The 25,717-nt window shown below is 37.5% G+C and overlaps 1 protein-coding gene across 1 annotated transcript; it reads left to right on the top strand.

Annotated features, from left to right (window-relative positions):
- Positions 1-362: 362 nt before the first annotated feature.
- Positions 363-1,996, top strand: LOC115967370 (probable polyamine transporter At3g13620). The gene has a single exon (XM_031086450.1). The coding sequence runs from the start codon at positions 387-389 to the stop codon at positions 1,851-1,853; it is 1,467 nt and encodes a 488-aa protein (XP_030942310.1). The 5' UTR covers positions 363-386; the 3' UTR covers positions 1,854-1,996.
- The last annotated feature ends 23,721 nt before the right edge of the window (positions 1,997-25,717 follow it).

Raw genomic sequence — 25,717 nt, 5'->3', positions numbered from 1 at the left:
ATGTTGATACAATCCAATACGATATTGGTACCAACACATGTAATATTGTAATGTTTTTGTGACATATTATAGCAGTTTAACTACTAGAGATATTATACCAAGAGTAATGTCAATTACATATAACCTGTTACACACAAAGTTATGTTGTAAAAAATTAACACGAGTTTTTGGATGAACAAATTGAATTAACACGAAGTTATGTGTAAAAAAATAAATTTAAATAAAACGGTGACTTGAAGTCACATTTTAGTTTAAACAACTATTACTCTAAAGTCTAAACTTCAGCCATTTCCCTTACAATATAAAAAAGGTACTTCTTCCACATGAAAACACCCACACCACCTCAAAACCAGCCTTACAACTTCAACACAACAGAACCAGTTACAATGCAACAAACATCCTCAAAATTACCAAACATGCCTCAAGAACTCTCTATCACCTCCACCACCACCACCACCACCACAACCACAGTCACAAACACAAAGAAGCTAACTTTGATACCTCTCATATTTCTTATCTACTTTGAAGTAGCAGGTGGGCCTTATGGAGAGGAGCCAGCAGTACAAGCAGCAGGACCCCTTTTAACTATCATTGGTTTCTTGGTGTTCCCTTTCATATGGAGTATCCCAGAAGCTCTTGTCACAGCTGAGCTCTCCACTGCTTATCCTGGCAATGGTGGCTTTGTTATATGGGCAGAGCGTGCCTTCGGCCCTTTCTGGGGTTCACTAATGGGAACATGGAAATTCCTCAGTAGCGTTATCAATATTGCTGCTTTCCCAGTTCTTTGCATAGACTATATGAAGCAAATAATCCCTGCTATTGAGTCTGGCTTGCCAAGGTACCTCGCACTTTTGTGTTCAACTTTAGGCCTTTCTTTTCTTAATTACACTGGTTTGACAATTGTTGGTTATACTTCTGTGGTACTTGCTGTGGTTTCACTTTTGCCATTTATATTCATGTGCTTGATTGCCCTCCCGAAGATCAAACCTCATAGGTGGCTCAGTTTGGAACATAAAGATGTTAAGAAAGATTGGAACTTGTTCTTTAACACCCTTTTTTGGAACTTAAATTTCTGGGACAATGTTAGTACTTTTGCGGGAGAAGTTGATCAGCCCCAGAAAACTCTTCCAAGGGCTCTTTTTATTACTGTGATTTTCACTTGTTTGGCTTACGTGTTTCCACTTTTGGCCGTCATTGGAGCTCTTTCTGTGGAGCCAAGTGAATGGGGAGCTGGGTTTATGGCCCAGGCTGCAGAATTGATTGCTGGGAAATGGTTGAAAATCTTTCTTGAAGTTGGTGCTATGTTAGCAGCAATTGGGCCTTTTGAAGCCCAATTAAGCAGTAGTGCTTTCCAACTTTTGGGCATGGCTGATATTGGATCTTTGCCTCAGTTTTTTGGACTAAGGTCTAAATGGTTCAACACCCCTTGGGTTGGAATATTGTTATCAACTTCTATTTCACTAGGGGTTTCATACATGAATTTCACTGACATTATATCCTCAGCCAATTTCTTGTATAGTTTGAGCATGTTGCTGGAGTTTGCTTCATTTGTTTGGTTGAGGAGGAAGTTCCCAAGGTTGAAGCGGCCGTTCCGGGTCCCAATGAGGCTGCCATTGCTGGTGGTCATGTGCTTGATACCATGTGGATTTTTGGTAGTGATAATGGCTATTGCTACTAAGAAAGTTTATTTAGTGAGTGGTATAATGACAGTTGCTGGGATTGGATGGTACTACTTGATGAAACTTTGTAAGTCAAGGAAGTGGTTTCAATTCAACACTGGTGTTGAAGTTGTAGTAGAAGAAAATGACCACGAGAGGGTGGCAGGTCATTTATTACAAATTGACACCTTCTGACATGTTCATCCTACTAGAAAGAACTGAACTCTGTGATTGAAGCTCCTAGTTGTGGGCGACACTTGAACTTGCACTTTATAAGCAAAAAAGTTTAGTTTCATCATAAGGAGTTGTAATCTCTAGCTCTATTTGCAGATGTTGATTTTCTTTCAGTCCATATGTAATTGATAGAAGCAATAATAAATAAATCTGGATCTTAATCTTCATTATGTATACAAATTGACACATGGGGCACATTAGGTGCTTGTACACATAAATAAGTAGCAGCAGTCCAGTCACAGCTTACAACTGCATTCATTTACATCAATGCATGCATACAAAGCCATATGGAATGGAGTAATTTCTCATTTGATTATAAAGATACTATGGAATATGGGGGCATAATTTGAACCTAAAACCTAATTAATTGATCAATTATTGGACATGCAGTGGAATTTGAAGAAAAAAATCTTTAAATTTTTGTTTCTTAATCAACATCGGATCGCATTGATCAAGGTATTTGGATAAAATTCAGGTGACCCGACTATGAAAATAATTGAATACTAATCGAATTCCTAACTGGATCCTAGAATCTGATTTCCTTGTGAAACTTTCCACACTTCATGTCAACTTGAAAAGAATTTCTCCTAACTAGATCATGTAAAGAATTGAAAATAATTGGTCTATGATCAATCATATTTCATTGATGTGTCCTTTCCTTTATTCTCTCCTAGATTCTTTTACACTCAATTTGGGATGGAAAAAATTATTGTAAAGTATTCCTTCTACTATCTTATTTGGAAGTTTAATTATATAAGTTAGAGATAATAGAAAAGGTTGGAGGGAACACTCATTCCTTCATTTTCCTTCAAAATCTCAATTTTCCATTTCCTAAAAATTAGGAAAATAGGATGGAATAAAATTAGGTTTAATAAAAATTTCACTAAAACTCCAAAACCACCCCTACACTTTCAACCTTTTATTTCAAAACAGGGCTCTAATAATAATGTTGTTATATTTCATTCATTTCTCTTTTTTTTTCCAAAAAAAAAAAAAAAAGATTACTAAATTTTCATCTATTCCTTTCCTTTGCATTGCTTAAATATATTTCATTTCTTTATGATTTACTTATTTCATTTCATTCTTTCGTAAACTCTTAGACAAAGTCTTAGGGGTAAGTAAAAAAAAAACCACCATAATTTTATCTTGGGACACAGATGTTGGACTTTTAAATATGACACTTTATATTTCAAGCTTTCAAAAATTTACCAAAAAACCTTATAGTAAGGTTCTCTCTCTCTCTCTCTCTCTCTCTCTCTCTCTCTCTCTCTTATATGTTGTTTGGATTTGGGGTTTTAATTTTGTTTCATTCTTATGAGAACTGACGGTGTGAGCCTGTGAGGGTGGGAGTTTGTTTAGGCTTATTTTTTTGGTACATTATGAAATATTGGAATTTGAAGTGCTTATTTAAAAATGTGAGATTTAGTGTGTCCTAAAAATAAAACTATGATTTAAAAAAACAAAACAAAAATTTCCCCATTCCATTAAGGATGATTCTTTTATTCCTTCATATATATATATATATATATATATATATATATAGAAACAAACACACACAAGATGACTCTTTTGGTTGGATTTCGGTAAAAACCGTGTTTTTTAGTAAGGATCATGTTAATACCCTTAGGGCAATTATTAATAAATTATAATAGAAAAGTTTTGACACTACTTTTATAGGAAATATAAAAAGTCATCAACAACATTTATTGTTTTATTATTCTCCTAATAAAATGTTTCTAAAAATAGCTCCTAAACCAATGCTCTTAGGGCATTGTATAACATTTCCCTATTAGTAATATCTAGCAAGTTATTGACGGAATTGAGGAGAGAGAGTCTGGCACCAAATTTGGCATTCATTTTGCCGAGTATGATACTCAAATTTTCCTTCTCTTTTGCTAAACCCGAACCTAGGCACTACCTTGCCCATTCTTCCTACTCAAATGGAGAGAGAATAATGATCAAATTTGGTTCAATGAAAACATAATTAGAAGAGAGAAAATGTGAGAAGAAAGATGGCAAATAAGAGCCCTCGCATCATAATAGAAAAAGTACCACATTTTAACTAATTAAGTCTAAAATTCACCTATATTAGGTCATGTAAAGTTGTATAAAAATATATGACTATTACAATATTCGTGTAAATTTACACTGACACTTTTTATTTTGCATTTAGTTTTTTAAGGATAAATAAATAGAATGAGTGATAGTTATTGTGTTGCAAAAAAAAATTAAAATTTTTTTTTTGATATTTTTAATAAAATTGTCATGTAAAATAAATTATCTGAGTGTTAAAAAAAAAAGAGTGAGTATGTGAAATTTAAAATTAGAAAGAAAATTATTTAATAAAATAGATTTAAATGCAGACGGAGAGTTCGGTGGGGGAGAGAAAGGTGGAAATTTCATTGATTGATAAAAAAAAAAAAAAAAAAGGCATACCAAGTACAAAAAGAACGTAGCCTTGGCCATAGCCTATAGAGAGAGACGTCAGAACCACCCCCCAATTACTCCCCACAAAACTTACTCCAAAAATCTACGCAACTAGTACTGCTAACTTAAAAGGACTTTGGTCCCTAAGCTTTAAGGTCTACGCCCTCCTATATATTTGTGACTTGTGACTCAGCAATCCTTTGTTACAAAACACAAATAATGCTAGGGACACAGTTTTTTACACAATTTTATATTATAACTCACTATATGGCAAATTATGGTTGATAAAAGTATATAAATGGATCACGTGAGGACACACTTTTACCAATCACAACTCGTCACATGGCAAGTTGTGGCACAACAAGGTCGTGCCAAAAGTTATGCCCCTAACATAATTCTACAAAACACACCAAGAATATATATATATATATATATATATTTATTTATTTATTTATTTATTTATTTATTGTCTCTTGGCATGTCTGAGGTGGTAAGTTGTTAATAATGGATAATAAAATAGAATTAGCAGTAGGTTTATATGAGAATCAATGATAATTTATCAACTCAATATGTGTGAAATTTATTGTAAAAAATATTATGTCTCTAGCATTATTCATAATCATTTAGCATTAGAATTTAGAAATAATATGATCTAGTGAATGAATTTTTTTTTTTTTTTTTGCTGACAGCAATGCAGGGATCAAATGATATATAGTTTCTTTTGTTGATACTTGATAGATTGGAGGATTAGAAATATTACCATTGCTTTCGCTACTTTATCAATCTAATTGATTAGCGTACCTGTAGTATTTACTTCTCTCGATGGTTTGTCAAATAACAAAAATGTTGTATCTTCTGGCACATCATTATAGATTTGGATTAGACTAGTAGTTTTTTTGGTGGAAGAAATTAAGCTATAATCTCATTTTTATATTTCTTTCTTAGTTTTTGTTAACAGATGCTCTTAAGGTATTAATTAATAGACCATTTTAGAAAAATGTTAATACTACTTTTATGAAAAATATAAAAAATTATCAAAAAGCAAGTTTTTTTTTTTCCATAAAAAATTTATAAAAATATTTTTTAAATTAATATATTTAGAGCATCCATTAAAATTTTTCTCTTTTATCTTGCTATTTCTTTTATTTCACAACAATTTCAGACACTTTATGCAAAAATTTGCCATAGAGGTGGACCCTAAATATTTGAGTGCCTCCTCAAATTATGTCAGTAACAAGTAGACTTTAGATATTACCATAGAAACATCTACGTGTGCTAAGCAGGGGTGGAACCACGTATTGGCTTGGGGACCCTTGCCCCCCTTGCTAAAAAGCTCTTGAAACTTTATACTATTGTATGAAAAGTTGAAAACAAGTTGGTTCCCTATAAGACTATAAATTGAAAACTGTTACAATTGGTCCCTATTAATATTTAGTTTCTCACATGTGCACTTCACCCAACAAAATACTCATATACCAAAACCTAATAAATTCCAAGCTTTTTTCCAGTTGCCCTTTATTTTAATTTTTGTCTAAAAGAAACCAAAAGTGCATGCACTACGTCTGTCTGTGTCCAACCGTGAAAAACTATCGTGTACTGCTTAAACAGGCGACTTTTTTTTTTGGCATTATTAGTCTTTTTCAAAGTTCATTTCTTTCTCTCTCTCATCATCATCATCATTTTTTTTTTCCCACAAAATTATCTTTTCTCATCATCGCAATTTGTTTTCCCTCAAAGTTCTACTTTTTTCAAATTATCAAGGTTTTTTTTTAAGAAGAGAATTTAGGTTGCCAATAAGGTACATTTATTTATATATATAAAAGATAATTGCTAAGAATTTTTCTATGGAAATGATAATGGGATGAATTTTATTATACCAAGATCACCGCCGAGTAAAATTTTGATGGGAGATATTAGGTTTTTTTAATTATTGTTTTGTAAATATTTAGAAAATTGAACAAATATTGCATACTAATTTGAGTTTAGAAACATTATAATATTAATATGTTGAATTTGATAGATAGTTATGACTAACATATGAATTTGTAACTCAGCCTCTCCAAGTTAAATAATCTAGCTACACCCCCAGTGCTAAGGAACCATGTCTTTTTGCAGGTTATATCACAATAAAATTGTACAAAGCTTACTTTAGAAGTTAGGACGTTGAGCTCCAAATATAATTTCCCAACATCATGTTAAAAAGAGGAATAAAATCAATCACTTTGTTATCTTCTAAATCCTATGATTCACCCAAATCTCTCCTTTTACAGCTTATAGAAGTTATAAATATTTATACAATTCTAACCATCGTAATGATTTTTCATACACTAATTTTTACTAAAGGTTTCAAATTTACTAATCATTCAGATGTGGCTTAAATCACTAACGCAAGCTTAAATCAACCCCTTTCTTTCTTTTTCTTCTCTCTAAAAAAAGGAAGGGAAAAAAATAGTCCTTTCTTATTACTACAATACTAGCATTAATTCTCAGCATTAAAAGGAATTCATTTAACAACCTTTACGACTATCATTCTTTATAAGGGGCGGCCTTTTGGGGCATAGTTAGATCTAAAAGAGTAAAAAAGTAATGTTACAGTCACAAATTATTTTATAACATTTTTACAAAATGTTGATATGGCCAACATCTTATTAATTTTCATCTAGGTTCGCTATTAATATCACTTTTTCATTTACCAATAATCGCTCACTATATCAACAGTTTGTAAAATAATTTGTATCTCTAACATTATTCTAAAACCATGCATGCAATGTAAGAGCATGGGCATCAAGTGTAGAATTTGGCATACCAAACATAAAAATATACCTCCATCACATGTGTCATATGCTATATTATTTTAACACATGCTACAGTATACTTCTACTAGTATGTGCTAAAATTTTTAATAATTTCTCTTCTCTCTACTAACTCTCTCTCTCTCTCTCTCTCTCTCTCTCTATATATATATATATATATATATTTTTTTTTTTTTAATAGATGGTGAGTGTTATTTTAGGTTGTTTTAATGGGTGACGTGTTAAAATAAGAGATGAGATGTAGGATATAAAAGCACTAGCATTAGGTATGCTAAATGTGAAATTTATAGTGTAAGGACCCGTTTCATAGCCCAAGCCCAAGTTGTATGATCTTGGCTCAGTGAGCCCAATACAATGAATTTGTAAAGAGTGGGTCAAAGAACTAGGCTTTAGTGAGTTGGATAACGGCTGGTACTGAATTAAATGACAATCAAACACAAATAAGAGATTTTGATATCAAGGGACTTACAGTTCGAGGAGGTCTCACTTTTATAAATTAATCACAATTGGGTACAAGTGCAATTTAGATTGTTACAATGTTCTCTCTGATGAATTTTCCGATCCTTTTCTCAGAGAGGGTCTCTCACATTATATAGCTCCCTTGAGATCATCTTGATCCTACACTTGTTGATCATTTGAGCCTTTACTTGAATGTCTGTTCCATCAGACACCCTCTTTGGCTTCCTATGAGTGGTGGTAACCAAGACAGTACTGTTCAGAGGTCTTCTCCACATAACTGCAACCAGAAAAGTAGCTGCAGTCCATCTAATGTGGTGGTAGCAGCTTTTCCGTAGATATTTTTGGTTTCTTTCCTTCTTGTATGTTCATGAGGCATGTCACTATCACTGGAGCTTCTTGGAGGGTCACTATCACTGGAGCTTCTTAGAGGGTCACTCTAATTGTTGGAATACATACTTGAGTTGCATTCATCATATCCGATGAGGAGTTCCTCCTCGAACCACCTTCCATTCATTCCTTACTCATGAAACTTTAAATTGGAACCCCTTATAACAATTTGTCCCTCCTCGGACCATTCAACTCCCTCGGACAAAGCCCAAAGCCCAATTTATGATTTTGGGCCCTTATCCCTACAATAGCCCCTCAAAACTCCAGTTTTTCCCTCTCATCCGAGGAGAAAAAGTGGGGTTTTGATTTTTAAGAGACGAGACCATTTATTTCTCTGGCTCACACATGTGAATTTACTGTTTTGCGCATCCCATAATTGCTACTTGATGGTTTTTAGACCCCTTAAAACACAATTGGATTAACCTAGTTAATTAGCCAAGTTGTTACTTAGTCCAAATTCCAAGTCTAGGTTATCACAATCAAACAATCATATCATGCATAGCAGTAGAAAATAAATAAGACAATGATATGATCACCCAGGAAACCAAACCAGTAAAAACCTGGGGAGGATTTAACCTAGCTATCCTCAAGGTAAACCTGAATCCACTATCTTGAAAGAATCGAAGTTCATACAATAAGACTTACAAGCTCCCACGCTTGACTTCTTATTGCTACCCACCAGTAAAACTTATTGACACGACCACAAGCAAGCTCCGAATCCACGGACTCCTTCTTTCTTGGATTCACCACCAAATACAAGCACACCTGCTTGTGTTTCTTTAAGCTTCAATGGCAGCAACTGAATTGATCATCAAGGTGTAGATAATATCTCCTCCTTGAAAACCCTAAGTTTGTGTAAAAGAAAACTCTTCTAGATCTCACAAGAGATTTACACAAACAGCAATATGAGCAACACTAAAACGTGGTTAGGGTTTGCCTTTTATACTTAGGACAAATTAGAAAATCCTAAACATTTTCAACAAATTAGGGCTGAGTTGGAATTCTGTAGAAAAACACATTCTGCCCGAGATTCGATCGATCGAGCCTAAGCTTCGATCGATTGAGCCAGGTCGAAATGCATAGTAACTTCTGCATCAACTTTACATAAAAGATACAACTTTGAGCAAATCTAAACACAACTAAACATATTGTTTTGATCATGGTTTGCCAACAATACACATTAGAGTTCTAAATACATAAAAATCTAAGTTTTTAGAACCTAACAAACTCCCCATTTGGCAATCCGTGACAAAACATAACTAGAAGCTCAAAGTTTACAAAGAAAAGCCCTTTACAAAACAAATGCTCATAAAACAAACTCAATCCTAACTACTATCCATCAGTTGCAAGTGTAGATAGCAACTCAATTGAATCAACCTGTATATTTCCTGAAACACTAAACAAAATGCATAACCACATGTGTGGAAAATACAAGTAAACAAATTAAATTCTAGATTTCAAACAACACACAATAAAGACATATATCAATGAATAACTCATAAATATAAATCAATAAGTAGTTGAAAACAAGTAACATATAAAGCAATAAAAGTAACTCCCCCTAACATGAATAACCCAACAAAAGTATGGCAAAAGCTAAAAAAGATAAAATACAATGTGAAACACCTAGATACAATCTAAACTCCACAAGCTCCAACCAACAAAAATACTCTCCCCCTAAAAACAAAACTCTACAAGAGCTCAAATATGTACTCCCCCTTTTTGTGACGGAATGCCAAAGGGCAATCAAAATCCATCATCAAAAAGGAGGTGGCAGTGAAGATCGTCTAAACTGTGCCAACTCTGCGCGCAAAGCACAGATCTCATCGAGCACGTCCACCAAAATCTGTCCATGAACCACCTGAACAGTCAAGACATGATCCAACGTACATCGAATGTTCAAATCATCCGAAGTAGTCGATGGAGGAACATCAACATCAACAGCACTAGACGCCTCAGCAGCATCAGCACTTGTAGAAGAGGGAGGAGGGGGAACAGCACCAGATGACGTACCTCTAAGACGCGAAGGATTAACTCTCAAGTGAGCAACCCTCTACCTAAGAAATGTGGAACCTATGGGAGCAACAACATAAACAGGCTCACCAGAAGGAAAACCATCTAAACCAAGAAACAACAAAATCCTACGAATGAAAATAGGATGGATAAGCGCATGCCCTACGGCAGAACTCCTATGAACCTCGTTCAAAGAACAAAGGAATAGATGAGAGAAACTGATAGACGCACCAGAAACAAAAGCGTACAAAAACACATATCGCTCTAGAGGGATGGTGTGGAGATGAGAAATAGGCCACAAAGAATGACACACTATCCTAAAGAAAAGATAGGCAATCTCGGTAAGCTCAGCAGACGTGATCCGAGGATCAGAACCCCACTGGATAGAAGACCCAGTGATGTATGACATGACAACATCTAAAGGTGGAGACTCATCATAGGGATAGTCAAGCTCCCGAACAACCGAAACCCCAAGAGCTTCAGCCACTACCCGAGGAGTAATGGTGAACTCAACACCTCGTATCCAACTCCTAACAAGAGTGTTGGAATCATAGACGTGGCAAGAGAAATTCGAAAAGAACTCTCTAATCAGGGCGGTCAGGGGTGGATAATCTATCTCTAATAGGGACAACCAACCTCTAGACTCAAAGTTAGCCCTAATGGCCAGATCAATTTCATCTAAAATCACAGAACACTCAGCCCAAATCTTACGCCTACTGTTCAGTTTCTCAAAGGCCTCTCTGCTTTTGTCATTCCTAAACACCTCACTCCTAGAGGGAGACTCAGAGGAAGTGGAGGGGATCCTATGGGCTCTAGTTTTCCTAGGCATAGTGCTAGGATAAGGACCAAGACACAAAGCAAGCAAAAAAAAACAAAAAACCAAAGGGCAGACTGCAAGTTAGCACAAAAAAATATAGAACAAAAATCTATATGATGCATGAACAAATTAAATGTAGTGATGCATGACCTAATGCAGTGCAATTAAGTTCAAGTTCACAAATTTGGCTTGAGCATAGAGTTTCTAACAAAAAAACCCAAAATTTTGAAAAACCACTTGATCAATTTGTAAGAAATTGACGAATTGATCATCATACAAGATAGATTTCAGAAAATAATGACCAATTACATCAATTCAACAAGCCAATTTCATCAATTGAACCAATATGAACAAAAAGCCCTAATTCGGATTCAATACAAGCCCTAGAATTTTTTATTTTTCATAAAACCCCAAATTTATCAAATTAACCAACATAGATCATGAATATATCATTGTAGCAACAAAACCCATTGATCAAATTCATAAAACAAGGCTTGATTAATCAAAAATCCCAAATAGTGCATAGTTTGAAAATTACCCAAAAACCATGAGATTAATGCATGAAAATGTGAAAAACAATGCAAAAGGAAGGGTAAAAAAGACATACCGGCTTAGGGAGAGAGAATCCTTGCAAAAAGGATGGACGAAAACGACAAAAATTTGAGATTGAGCCTTGACCAAGTCGTATGGACAGAGAAAAAGAAAACAACTTTTTGAAAAGGTGTTTGTCTCAACTGAAAATCAGTTTTTAAAAAACTTCCCATACGATTTTCGATTGATCGAAATATTAAGTTCGATCGATTGAAACAAACAGAGGCTCACATAAATTTTTTTTTTTAAATTTCGATCAATCAAAACAGACAGAGACTCACAAAATTTTTGAGAAAAAACACAGTTTTTGAAAAAGTTTTGAAAACAACTCAAAGCATAGAAATATAGGAATCACAATGCATGAGTACGTGATGATATGATTTTCAAAAACAAGAATTGAAGCCCAAATTTCCCAAATTTAAAATTTCTTACATTCTCCATAAACTTTCAATTATCAAATCAATTTTGCACAAAATTCAAAGTATTTGCAAACTTGGTTGGTCAGACCAAAAACACACACAATAACATGTACAATGTTTAGCAAAGAGTAACTCGTGTAGTGTGTGCAACTAGCAAAAGCTTGAAATACATGTGAGGTGATATGTAAAAGCAATCAATCACAAAGTCTACAAAATTCATCACATAAAATTTAAAAGAGACTATCACCTAAAGAGTTACATCATATAACTCCCACATCTCCTAGAACATAACCTTGCAATCATGGAAGTTTCTTGAATTTTTCCTCATCATATACATACCAATTTTAATTTATTCAGAAACTTATTAAAAAGCCAGAATAATGTACACATCAATTTTAATTATGTGATTTGGCATCAGGCCTAATAGTACACACCAATTTTAAGCATTAAGTAATTAAACCGAGGCTACACCTTATGTTCTTTTTGTGCATGCGCTACACTTTTCGAGCACAAAATCTTACGATATGCACTAAGGTATTCATGATTGGCTAGTGAACAGTAGTGAAATGGTTATTTATGTCTTTCTCTAAAAGTTCAAATCTGACAGTCAAATAACATGTGACTTCAAGATCAAGACAAAGTGATCAAAATCATAAACATTTTTCCCACACAACATGCACTACAAAGTTTCAACTAGTAAAGTGCAATAAGTAAGCTCATCAAGGCTAAACAAGGTACAAAAGACATGTTATGTGAAAATAAATTGACCAACCTTATTCTCAAAACCAAGAAACTAGTGCAAAACACAATTTGCTTCCTTTTTCTCCCTTTTTTTTTTATTATTAAAAAAAACACCTAGAATGAAATGCATGAATGCTATGCAATGCAAATCCTAGAAAAAAAAAAAAAAAAAAAAAAAAAAAAAAAAAAAAAAAAAAAAAACCGAAAAAAAATGGTCACAAAGGGTAAAGCAATGAAGCACAAGGACCATGTCAGAAAGACTCAATTAGTTCGAGTCTTTTGCATCCAAAATCTTTTAGATGCACCACGAGCATTGGAGTTCGTATTCACATTAGAGTGGTTTCCAACTCCAGGATTGGAATAAAGGTTTAAAGCCTTTACCAATTCACCAATGAGTACCATAGGATCTTCTGCTTGAGGTACAGGTACTTTTGGTTTGTTTGCTCTCTTAGCAGCTTTCAGCTTGTAATAGTTTGGACGAATGTGTCCAGACTTTCCACAAAAATGACAAACCCATGTAGGCTTATCATGTAATTTGTCCTTAGAAAGGGTAGGCTGCTTAGGTTTAGACTCTTTCAGATCAACCCTAATCTTTCTAGATGGTGAAACTTCTATGGGTTTGACAACCTCACTCATAGGGGGTTTGACAGTTTCACTCATAATCTCACTCACAGAAGGTTCAGAAGAAGATGAAGGGACAAAGTTTGTGGAATGGGGAGTAGACACAGAGATGCTTTCAAAAAAACCTAATCTAGATTTGTCAGAAGGAGACTTTTGAACACTCAGCATTTGATCAAGTTTAGAACTAGCAGATCTAGTAACAGATAAATCAAGTTCCAAGGATTTAATTTTATCAAGCAATAGCATATTCTCAGTTTTCACATTGTTCAAAAGTTCATTAGCATCAAACAATTTTACAAGCAAATTCTTCTTATCAAGCTCAAGAAATTCAATTTTCTTCAGGCCAAGTTCAACATTCATAGCATCCTTTGCAACAACTTCGCAAAGTTTATTGTAAGCCTCTTGAAGATCTGCATCTTTAGAAAGTTCCCCATCAGAAGGGTTCTCTTTAGCAATATGCTCTCATTGACTACAGCAATAGCAGTGAAAGTAATGAAGTTTCCATCCTTGTCACATCCAGACTCATCATCAGAAACTTCACCATCACTAAGGGTTACAGTCATAGTCTTACCCTTAGACTTCAAATAGGTAAGACATTCAAATTTCATGTGACCATACCCCTGACATCCAAAACACTGAGGACCCATAGAATTACTTGAAGATTGACCTACTTTTTCTCTAGGTTTATCATTATTGTTAACCTTAGTGGGATCATTCTTTCTAAAGTTTCTAGGTTCAGCAGTGTTCATACCTCTTGCCTTTCTGTTACTATTCCTGAGAAAGTTTCTAAAGTTCTTGGCAAGGTAAGCAATCTCTATAACAGAGAGCTCATCATCAAATCCACCAACCTCAACATCATCAATTGACTTAAGTGCCATTGATTTGGATTTGTTAGTTTTAGGTAGGTCCAACTCATAGAATTGAAGAGATCCTACAAGTTCATCAATAGGGATGGAGTCCACATCCTTGCTCTCAGTAATGGCAGTCACCTTGGGTCTAAAGTCTTCAGTTAATGATCTAAGAATCTTCCTAACAATTTTAGGTTGATCATAGATTTCACCCAAGTTAAAAGCAGAATTAACAATATCATTCAGTTTAGCATAGAATTCATCAAAAAATTCATCATCAGACATCCTAATGCTTTCAAATTTTGAAGTTAACTGCTGCAATTTATTGATTTTGACAGCCTTTGTGCCTTCATGCACAGTCTGGAGGATATTCCAAGCAATATGAGCAATCTCAACATTAGAGATTCTCTTAAATTCCTCCATAGAAACAGCGTTAAAGATAGCATTCATAGTCTTGCTATTGAACGCGACTGCTTCTTTTTGAGAAGTTTGCCACTCACTAACAGGAGTAGTGGGCTTCTCCCATCCGTATTCAACGGAGTTCTAGACTCTCTCATCAATCGATTTTAGGAATTTTTTCATCCTTACTTTCCAATAAGCATAATTATTCTCATCAAAGTGAGGAGGAATAACAAGAGAGTGTCCGTGTACCATGACAACAGAGGTCAAGGATCAGCTCAGTGATCAAAAGATCAACAATAAAAGAGCAACCTGCTCTGATACCACTTGATGGTTTTTAGACCCCTTAAAACACAATTGGATTAACCTAGTTAATTGGCCAAGTTATTACTTAGTCCAAATTCCAAGTCTAGGTTATCACAATCAAACAATCATATCATGCATGGTAGTAGAAAATAAATAAGACAATGATATGATCACTCAGGAAACCAAACCGATAAAAACCTGGGGAGGATTTAACCTAGCTATCCTCAAGGTAAACCTAAATCCACTATCTTGAAAGAATTGAAGTTCATACAATAAGACTTACAAGCCCTTACGCTTGACTTTTTATTGCTACCCACCAGTAGAACTTACTGACACAACCACGTGCAAGCTCTGAATCCACGGACTCCTTCTTTCTTGGATTCACCACCAGATACAAGCACACCTGCTTGTGTTTCTTTAAGTTTCAATGGCAGCAACTGAATTGATCATTAAGGTGTAGATAATATCTCCTCCTTAAAAACCCTAAGTTTGTGTAAAGGAAAGCTCCTCTAGATCTCACAAGAGATTTACACAAACAGCAATATGAGCAACACTAAAACGTGGCTAGGGTTTGCCTTTTATACTTAGGACAAATTAGGAAACCCTAAACGTTTTAAACAAACTAGGGCTGAGTTGGAATTCTGCAAAAAAACACATTCTGCCCAAGATTCGATTGATCGAGCCTAAGCTTCGATCGATCGAGCCAGGCCGAAATGCATAGTAACTTCTACATCAGCTCGATTCCAACTTTACATAAAAGATACAACTTTGAGCAAGTCTAAACACAACTAAACCTATTGTTTTGATCATGTTTTACCAACAATACACATTAGAATTCTAAATACATAAAAACCTAAGTCTTTAGAACCTAACACTACTGACTCTTCCTAGCCCACGAGGCGTCGTTAATTGCTCCAGGCAACGTTATGTTCCCCGCATCCAACGGTGAGGCGCCAATCCAATGGTTGATATTTTCCCTATAATTTTGAGCAGGATAACTCCCACTCAATTTCATCCCCTATATAAAGTTTGAGGGAAATCTTCTCTCATTTCACAAGTCTTCAAGCTTTTAGAGGTTCCAAATACTTAAGCTCACAACGCTTTCTAAGCTTCCAAACTGTACTACCCTTTTTTCTTCAAGAGATCTTTGAAAACCCTTTTTTTTTTAAGATTTCAAGGACTAATACCAGTACTTACTCCCTTAAGTTTCTAGTTCTTTAAATTCTTCTTCTTCTCCTAGGCCAACTCCTCGACCTTCTTTCTTTCCAAAAAATTTCTTTCGCGTCTTTTTAGTTTGTTCAAATGGGTAGGTTTAAACATCTAGTTCACTCTCTGGTTGGCATGGAGGATTTTAGGGCCAAAGACCATATCCCACAGGGAGTGGGGTTACAATATTGTTCCCCAGACCGAATACTTACCAATAGAGAGGAGGGTGAAGTTGTCATTCCAATGATCGCCTTTATTGAGGGAGGAATGACACTCCCCATGGGTAGGATAACCAGAGACTACCTACTTAACCACCGGTTGTGCCCCCATCAGTGCGCCCCCAACATGTTTAAAGTTTTAGGGAGCGTAGATGCTTTGAATGACCAGATGAACTTAGGACTCACGTGGCACGATGTCGTTCACATGTACGAATGTCATTCCCTTGCCAGTGCGGGATATTACCTCAAGTCCTGGTCTGAAGTGGTTAGACTAATATCCTGTCTTCCTAAGTCCAACAAGGGCTTGAAAGACAATTATTTGGTCGTCTCCGGAGAGTGGCACGACGGTCTTCATTGCCCAATTCGGGCGAGAACACCAAGTGGGGTACCATAGGATTAGGTCCCTTGGCAGGGACTTTAGTCTTCTAAGTTTTCCTTATAATCGTGCTTAGCACTTCCTCTCCTCAGATAGTGGTTTTTACTGATCTAACCAACATTTTCTTCTCGGGTTTTTTTGCAAATAAAAATCATATTGCTCCGAGGCTTAGCTTTGTCAACGCACTAGGTCTTAATAAACTGCTGCGGTCTGAAATATTCATAAGCAAGGACGGGCAACTCCGAGCCGTTTATCTGATATTAGAGTACAAGCCTATCTTACGCATATATCAGGACATTGGTCAAGTAATAAGGGCTAGTGACTCTAGGCTAGCTTAGATAGACGTCTCCAAGCCTGGTTTTTTTGGCTCAGAGAGATGTTCCTCCTGTTGAGTTGCCTCTTCAACGAGTTCCTCAACATTTAGCTGCTTTGAGAGAGGAGTCAGCCTCTTATCGTCACTTCCTCGACGTCGCCTCTTCTCGTCACTTCCTCGACGTCGAAATCGATCGATTTCACTTCGAAGAGGTAAAAGGAGCGCCAGAAAAGCCTGTGGAGCTCTCGGATTCTGAACACGAGTCCGACAGATTTTCGACAGCTTATTCTTCGAAGTTAATTGTTGCTCGGATTGATACTAGTTCAAAAGTTGAGGAAGAAGGCATGGACTTGAAGCCAAGGACCGGCTTAAAGGGTTTGCTGGCGAACAGGAACAAGGGGTCAACTTCAAAAGAAGTTCTCAAGACCTATGTTCCTCCCAGTCTTCCTTTTCCTCCTCCCCCACCCCCTACTGATTTCGGACTGAAGGCCAATCCAAACTGAAGGAAGAAAAGGACAGTTGAGGATCTGGAGGAAGGTGAGGTGGCGCTTCAAAAGGGGGCTAAGCAACAAAAGAAGGCTAAGGATCCCAAGGACAAAATGGCCAAATCAATGGAGAGTCGGGATGAAGCTGAAGTGCACCAAGGGCAGCGCTTCTGGGCCCTTCGGCTAGAGGTGGAGGGTGCTCCCATTCCTTGGGATGCCACAATCTAAAAGTCCCAAAGGGGGTATGCCACCATCCTCGCCGAGGCCCTAGAGCAACCTCTTCTTCTCTCCCGAGACATGGAAGGCCTCAGGCGTACTAGGCAACTTGACCTTTTCATGTCATTGAAGAGGGACCTCGCCATGGTAAGTCAGTCAATAGCCTTTTGAGTTTAACGCTAGGATTCAAATTTATTCATATGCATATATTTGATCACTTTGCTATTATCATGTAGATCACTCAACAAGTTTATGTGGCCGAGGAGTGGGTTAGGAACGCTCATAATGAGGTTAAAACTGAGGCCCACTCCCGTTTTGAGTTTGAGAAGGCTCTTGAAGCCCTTAAAGAAGAGCACGCCCAGCTGTCCGAGAAGTTGAAGGAGGCAGACAAGGCTCAGCTAAGCACCGAGGCAGGCCTAAAGACCACGGAGAGGTAGTTTGAGGATCAACGCCAAAAGCTACACATTACCGAGATAAACCTGGCCACCAAAAAAAAAACTGTTTTGGATTTTAAGGTGGAGCTGTAGAAAACCAAGGATACGGCTTAGGTGGCCAGGGAAGCCGCTGAGGCCGCGGTGAAGGCATCCTACGAACGTGGGGTGCAGGACACGGAGACCCGATTGGCAGAGGAGGTGGCCGTAATGTGCAGGGACTACTGCACTGAGTCATGAGGAGTAGCGATGGACCGGGCGGGAGTCCCTGCAGACTCCGAGCTGAGGAGGGTCGAGGATATCTTCTTCCCGGAGGATATTCGAGAAATTTCAGATATGGTCCCTCCTTCTAAGCAACTCCCTACCACCCAAGCTCTCCCTCTTGGAGTAGGTGAGAAGGCTCAGCCTCCAATAAAGGCCAAGCCCTCCAAGGATGCCCTTACAATCAGGGATCTGGTCTCCCAGGTCAAGGACACAGAGCTCAAATCTCAGGCTGAGGGTGGCAAGCTGAAGGTAGCTGATTCCGAAGAGGGCCCTCGACCAGCAAAGAAGTAGTTGTACAATTTTTCTTTATTATTGTCTTTTTTGTTTTCTTTTCTTATGGCTTTAGCCACCACTTGTAATGCATTTTCCTTTGACTAATGAACAGACTTTTCTTTCTACTTCGTATGTCTCTACTTTATATGCTTTCAAGTTTAATATTATTGCAAATAAGGTTGAATTGTTGCCACTCTAACTTTAATAGAAACTAACAGCAATACCCTGCCACCAGCTTAATTGATTTGACTAAGTGCCAGCAACAAAGAAATTTACCCCATATTTGCACTGTAACCTGATCCTTCTATCATAAAGGCTGAATCTAATAAAGATAAGTACTCTTCATTCTGCCCAACACTTGGGTAAATAATTAAGGACTTTAGCTTGCACAAAGCCAGCTATCCGAGGAGTTTAGATATAATCCTAGATCTGTTTTAACACTTAGTGAAAAATAAATAAGTACCCCAGTATTAATACTTAGCAATATACCATCAAGTATTGATTTCCCTTAAGTATGTGGTTTGGCGGATCAGATATTGAATGTTAATTTCACCCAAATATGTGGTCCAAGAGACCTAACAAAACTTAGGATCTGTTTAACACTTATAAAGATGTCGTTGAGTGTTAATTTTACCCAAGTATGTGGTCCGAGAGACCTGACATGACTTAGGATCCGTTTAACACTTATAAAAATGTCATTGAGTGTTAATTTCACTCAAGTATGTGGTCCGAGAGACCTAACATGACTTAGGATCTGTTTAACACTTATAAAGATGCCATTGAGTGTTAATTTCACCAAAATATGTGGTTCGAAAGACCTGACATAACTTAGGATCTACTTAACACTTAGTGAAAAATAAATAAGTACCCTTTATTAATACTTAGCAATATACCATCAAGTATTGATTTCCCTTAAGTATGTGGTTTGGGGGATCAGATATTAAATGTTAATTTCACACAAGTATGTGGTCCGAGAGACCTGACATGACTTAGAATCTGTTTAACATTTATAAAGATGTCATTGAGTGTTAATTTCACCCAAGTATGTGGTCTGAGAGACCTGACATGATTTAGGATCTATTTAACACTTATAAAGATGTCATTGAGTGTTAATTTCACCCAAGTATGTGGTCCGAGAGACCTAACATAACTTAGGATCTGTTTAACACTTAGTGAAAAATAAATAAGTACCCTTTATTAATACTTAGCAATATACCATCAAGTATTGATTTCCTTTAAGTATGTGGTTTGGGGGATCAGATATTGAATGTTAATTTCACCCAAGTATGTGGTCCAAGAGACCTGACATAACTTAGGATCTGTTTAACACTTATAAAGATGTCGTTGAGTGTTACTTTCACCCAAGTATGTGGTCCGAGAGACCTAACATGACTTAGGATCTGTTTAACATTTATAAAGATGTCATTGAGTGTTAATTTCACCTAAGTATGTGGTCCGAGAGACCTGACATGATTTAGGATCTATTTAACACTTATAAAGATGTCATTGAGTGTTAATTTCACCCAAGTATGTGATCCGAGAGACCTAACATAACTTAGGATCTGTTTAACACTTAGTGAAAAATAAATTAGTACCCCAATATTAATATTTAGCAATATACCATCAACTATTAATTTCCCTTAAGTATGTGATCTGAGGGATTAGATATTGAATGTTAATTTTACCCAAGTATGTAGTCTGAGAGACTTGACATAACTTAGGATCTGTTTAACACTAATAAAAATGCCGTTGAGTGTTAATTTCACCCAAGTATGCGGTCCGAGAGACCTAACATGACTTAGGATCTATTTAACACTTATAAAGATGTCATTGAGTGTTAATTTCACCCAAGTATGTGGTCCGAAAGACCTGACATGACTTAGGATCTGTTTAACACTTATAAAGATGTCATTGAATGTTAATTTCACCCAAGTATGTGGTCCGAGAGACCTGACATAATTTAGGATCTGTTTAACACTTAGTGAAAAATAAATAAGTACCCCAATATTAATACTTAGCAATATACCATCAAGTATTGATTTTCCTTAAGTATGTGGTCTGAGGGATCAGATATTGAATGTTAATTTCACCCAAGTATGTGGTTCGAGAGACCTGACATAACTTAGGATCTGTTTAACACTTAAAAAGATGTCGTTGAGTATTAATTTCACCCAAGTATGTGGTACGAGAGACCTGACATGACTTAAGATCCGTTTAACACTTATAAAAATGTCATTAAGTGTTAATTTCACCCAAGTATGTGGTCCGAGAGACCTGACATGACTTAGGATCTGTTTAACACTTATAAATATGTCATTGAGTGTTAATTTTACACAAGTATGTGGTCTGAGAGACCTAACATAACTTAGGATTTGTTTAACACTTATAAAGATGCCATTGAGTGTTAATTTCACCCAAGTATGCGGTTCGAGAGACCTTACATAACTTAGGATCTGTTTAACACTTATAAAGATGTCATTGAGTATTAATTTCACCCAAGTATGTGGTCCGAGAGACCTGACATAACTTAGGATCTGTTTAACAGTTATAAAGATTGAACAATGGGAAGTATAATGCCTTTATACAACAAATGAACATATTGACAAAAGAAACTTTCATTAATAATAATACATTTTCAGGTTATTTACATTCCAATGGTGCAATATTACATGCTCATCTAAGTCTTCTAGAAAATATGCCCCTATACTAGCCACTGAGGTGATGCGATATAGTCCTTCCCAATTGGACCCTAACTTTCCCTATGTTGGGTTCTTTGCAATACCCAGAACCTTTCTCAATACCAAGTCACCAAGCACTAAGGGCCTTAACTTTATATTGGCATCATAACCTTATTTGAGTTTGTGTTGGTAGTATGCTAATTGAACCATTGCACTTTCTCTTCTATCTTCAATAAAATCTAAGCTCTTTTCTAGTAACTCTTTGTTACTAATCGGACTGAATGAGCTGGTCTTTAGCGTTGGGAAGCCATTTTCTAAAGGAATAATAGCCTTGGCTCCATTGGTCATTGAAAAGGGAGTCTCCCCCGTTGACTTGCGAGGTGTGGTTTGATACATCTACAGGACATGTGGCAGCTCTTCCACCTATTTTTCCTTCGCATCATCCAACCTCTTCTTGAGTCCATTCACTATGACCTTGTTAACAGCCTCGGCTTGTCCATTCCCTTGGGGATAAGCTGGTGTAGAATATCTATTCGTAATTCCCAAATCACAGCAATATCTTCTAAAAGATTTGCTATCAAATTGAAGGCCATTGTCCGAGATGAGGATGTGAGGAACCCCGAACCGAGTAACAATGTTTTTCCAGACAAATTTCTTGGTGTCCATGTCTTTGATATTCGCCAAGAGCTCAGTTTCAACCCATTTAGTAAAGTAGTCCATGTCGACCAGCAAATACCTCTTGTTTTCTGCGGCTTTAAGGAAATGGCCAATGATATCTAAGCCCCATTAAGCAAATGGCCAAGGGGATAGGGGGTTAAGGACTCCTCCTGGTTGATGTATATTCTGTGCAAATCTTTGGCATTAATCATATTTCCTCACATATTCTTGCGCTTCTTTTTGCATATTTGGCCACCAATAGCCCTGAATGATGGCTCTGTGAGATAAAGATCTGCCTCCTGTATGGCTTCCATAAATCCCTTAATGTAATTCCTCAAGGAGTAACTCTGATACCTCAAGGTGAACATAGAGTAGATACGGCCCAGAAAAATAGCGCTTGTATAATTTTTGGTCATCAGATAGCCAGAAACGAGGTGCTTTTCTCCGTATTTTGTCATCTTCTGTTTTATCCTCTGGCAAGATGTCATCTCTCAAAAATAGTACTATGGGATCCATCCAACTAGGCCCTACTCTGACTTGGTGAACATGAACCACCTTTCCCTTTACCTCTGTGGGTTTGCACAAGTCTTCTATAAGGATAACCCGAGGTAAGTTCTACGCCGAGGAGGTTGCAAGCATGGCTAGGGAATCAACATATGTGTTTCCACTTCTAGGGACGTACAGTAGGCTGAAGGATTCAAATCTTGATTGTAAATTCCTAACTTGACTTAAATACCCTTGCATTTTCTCATCTCTTGCTTCTAGTTCGCCTTTCACCTGGCCGACGACTAGTCTTGAGTCATAGAACATCTTTACTGTCTTTCCTCCCATCCTTTGAACCATGAACATCCTTCCAACAAAACTTCATATTCAGTCTCATTATTTGTAGCCGAGAAGCCCAATCTTAATGATTTCTCAATGGTGAGCTTCTCATGTGAGATCAGAACTAGCCCCACTCCGAATTCCCTTTGGTTTGCCGCTCCATCAATATACACCTTCCAGTACAAAGGTTCTTGCGAGGTAATTGAACCAACCGATTTTTCATCCATGTGTTGTGCTTCTATCTTATTCTCAAATGGGGCTTCAGTGAACTCGGCCACCAAATCTGCGAGGACTTGGCCCTTGACGGAGGTACGGAGCATGTATTTGATGTCAAAGGCCCCTAAGATCGTACCCCATTTGGCAATCTTTCCCGTATAATCAGCATTTCGAAGTAGAGCTCTGAGCGGAAGCTGAGTTAGGACAACAACTTTATGTGCTTGGAAATAATGGGGGAGTTTACGTGTAGCGTGTACTACAGCCAAAACGGCCTTCTCTAATGGCAGATAACGAATCTCGGCCTCATGCAGCGACCTACTCGCATAATAAACCGGCCTTTGTATGCCGCTATCAACTTGAATCAAGACCAAGCTCATAGCATGAGGGGTCACAGCAATATCAGCAAATAGAACTTCATCCATCTTAGGACTGGACATGATAGGTGGATGAGAGAGATATTCCTTAAGCTGCTGGAAGGCCAAAGCACACTTCTTGGTCCATTCAAATCCCTTCCATTTATTCATTAACAGGAAGAAGGGTCTGCATCTATCCACTGACCGAAAGATAAACTGGTTCAAGGCAGCAGTCATTCCGGTTAGCTTCTGAACTTCTTTAGGATTTCGAGGTGGTTGTAGACTGTTTATCACCTTAATCTAGTCAGGATTAACCTCGATTCCCCGGTAAGTCACCATATAACCCAAAAACTTGCCTGATCCCACACCAAAAGAGCACTTGGAAGCGTTAAGGCGTAGCTTGTGTTTACTCAGAATTTCAAAAATGTTTCTGAGGTCTCCCACATGCTCAGACACTACCTTACTTTTCACCACCATGTCATCTATATAGACCTCAATACTCTTGCCCAACTATGGTTCAAACATCTTAGTCATCATCCTTTAATAGGTGGATCCTGCATTTTTCAAGCCAAAAGGTATCACATTGTAATGGTAATTTCCAATAGGAATGACAAAAGCTGTTTTCTCTTGATCATCCAGGGCTAGTGGTATTTGATGGTATCCTTTGAAAGGAATCTAAGAAGCTTATCCGAGGATGGCCTATAATGGCATCTACCAGCTGGTCTATTCGAGGCATAGGGAAGGGATCTTTTGGGCAAGTCTTGTTTAAATCTGTGAAATCCACACATACTCGTCATTCCTTATTCTTTTTCTTTACTACCACAATATTGGCCAGCCACTCAGGGTAGAAAACTTCCTTAATAACTCCTGCCTGCTTAAGCTTCGTCACCTCATCTTTGACAACATCAGAATGGTCTCTAGATGAACACCGAAGAGGTTGATTTTTGGGGGTAACAGATGGATTGACATTCAAATGGTGGCAAATGAAGTTTGGGTCCACCCCCGGAGCTTCATAAGCACTCTATGCGAATACATCAACATTTTTTCTAAGGAACTCAATTCATTCTTCCCTCTCTCAGGGAGGTAGCTAGAAACCAACTTGAAAGAATTTCTCCGGATCATCGCCAACAACAACCTTTTCTAGATCTTTGCATTTCACTTCCTCGGTTGATCCATTATCGGGCAACACTGGAGTCTTTGATTGCTATAAGCCCCTTTTAGTAGAGGCCGAGACTCAGCTTCAGGTCGATGTAAGATGGTAGCCACCATGCACTGCCTAACCATGGACTAACTTCCCATAATCTCTTTAACCTGACCCTCTGACGGATATTTCACTTTCTGGTGCAGGGTAGAAGAGACGGCTCCTAAGACATAAAGCCAAGGTCTGGCCACAATAGCTGTGTAGGGTGAATAAGTGTCCACCACAATGAAATACACCTCCACCACTTCTGAACTGATTTGTATGGGTAGTCTAATTTGGCCTCTTGGAATAACAGTCTTCCCCTCGAAACTTACTAGAAGGGAATTATAGGCCATTAGGTCCTCGAGTTTCAAATTCAGCCCCTTGTATAGGTCGGGGTACATAATCTCAACAGCACTGCCTTGGTCTATCAACAATCTCTTCACATCATACCCCCTATCTTGAGTGTGATCACCAAAGTATCATTATATGGTTGGATGGTTCCGATCTTATCCTAGTCTGAGAATCCCAAAATCGGCTGGATTTCTATTCTGGCTCTTTTTGACTCCGAATTGTTGTCCTCGATGGACAACCGAGCCACAGACATCACTCTGGAGGGACAAGAACCGGTCCTACAGAGAGCAGCAAAGATGACATTGATCGTTCCTAGAGGAGGTCTTGAAGAAACATTTCTCCGAAGATCCGAACCTGTCTACTCCGCCTGGCCGCTAGAATGGTGCAACATTTGCTTCAACTTTCCTTCTCGGACCAGCTGGTCCAAATGGTTTCACAAATTCCTGCAATCCTTCGTAGTGTGTCCTTGGTCATGATGGTATTGGCAATAAAGGCTTTGTTTGCGCCTCATGGGGTTTCCAGCCATCTTGTTCGGCCATTTGAAGAATGGCTCATTCTTAATCTTCTCCAGAACTTGATGCACCAATTCTTAGAATACAGCATTAACCGTCTGGGTGTTGGCAGACCCTGATTATCCAGCGAAATCTCTCTGAGGTCAGTTATTATTGAATCAGTCTGACCTGAAATCCCTTCTCTCTTAAGGGACAACCTTCGCTTTATCTTTCCCCTACTGTTGGTCTTCCTCAACCCTATTGTACTTATCAATCCGGTCCATGAGTTGGATTACACTGGTAACAAGTTTGCCAGTCAGAGACTTCCTTAAACTGTGCTTGGCAGGGAGGCCGACCTTAAAAGTACTGATGGTCACGTCATCAAAGTCACCATTTATCTCATTGTATATCTCCCAATATTTTTTCGAGTATGTTTTCAAGTCTCACCCTC

The sequence above is a fragment of the Quercus lobata genome, chromosome 11, assembly GCF_001633185.2.
Source record: "Quercus lobata isolate SW786 chromosome 11, ValleyOak3.0 Primary Assembly, whole genome shotgun sequence".
Taxonomy (NCBI): Eukaryota; Viridiplantae; Streptophyta; class Magnoliopsida; order Fagales; family Fagaceae; genus Quercus; species Quercus lobata.
This window is presented reverse-complemented; position numbering and strand designations above follow the sequence as displayed.

What these genes read in the sequence shown, in the direction of transcription:
- LOC115967370 (XM_031086450.1), top strand. Translation starts at nt 387, where the DNA reads ATGCAACAAACATCCTCAAAATTACCAAACATGCCTCAAGAACTCTCT.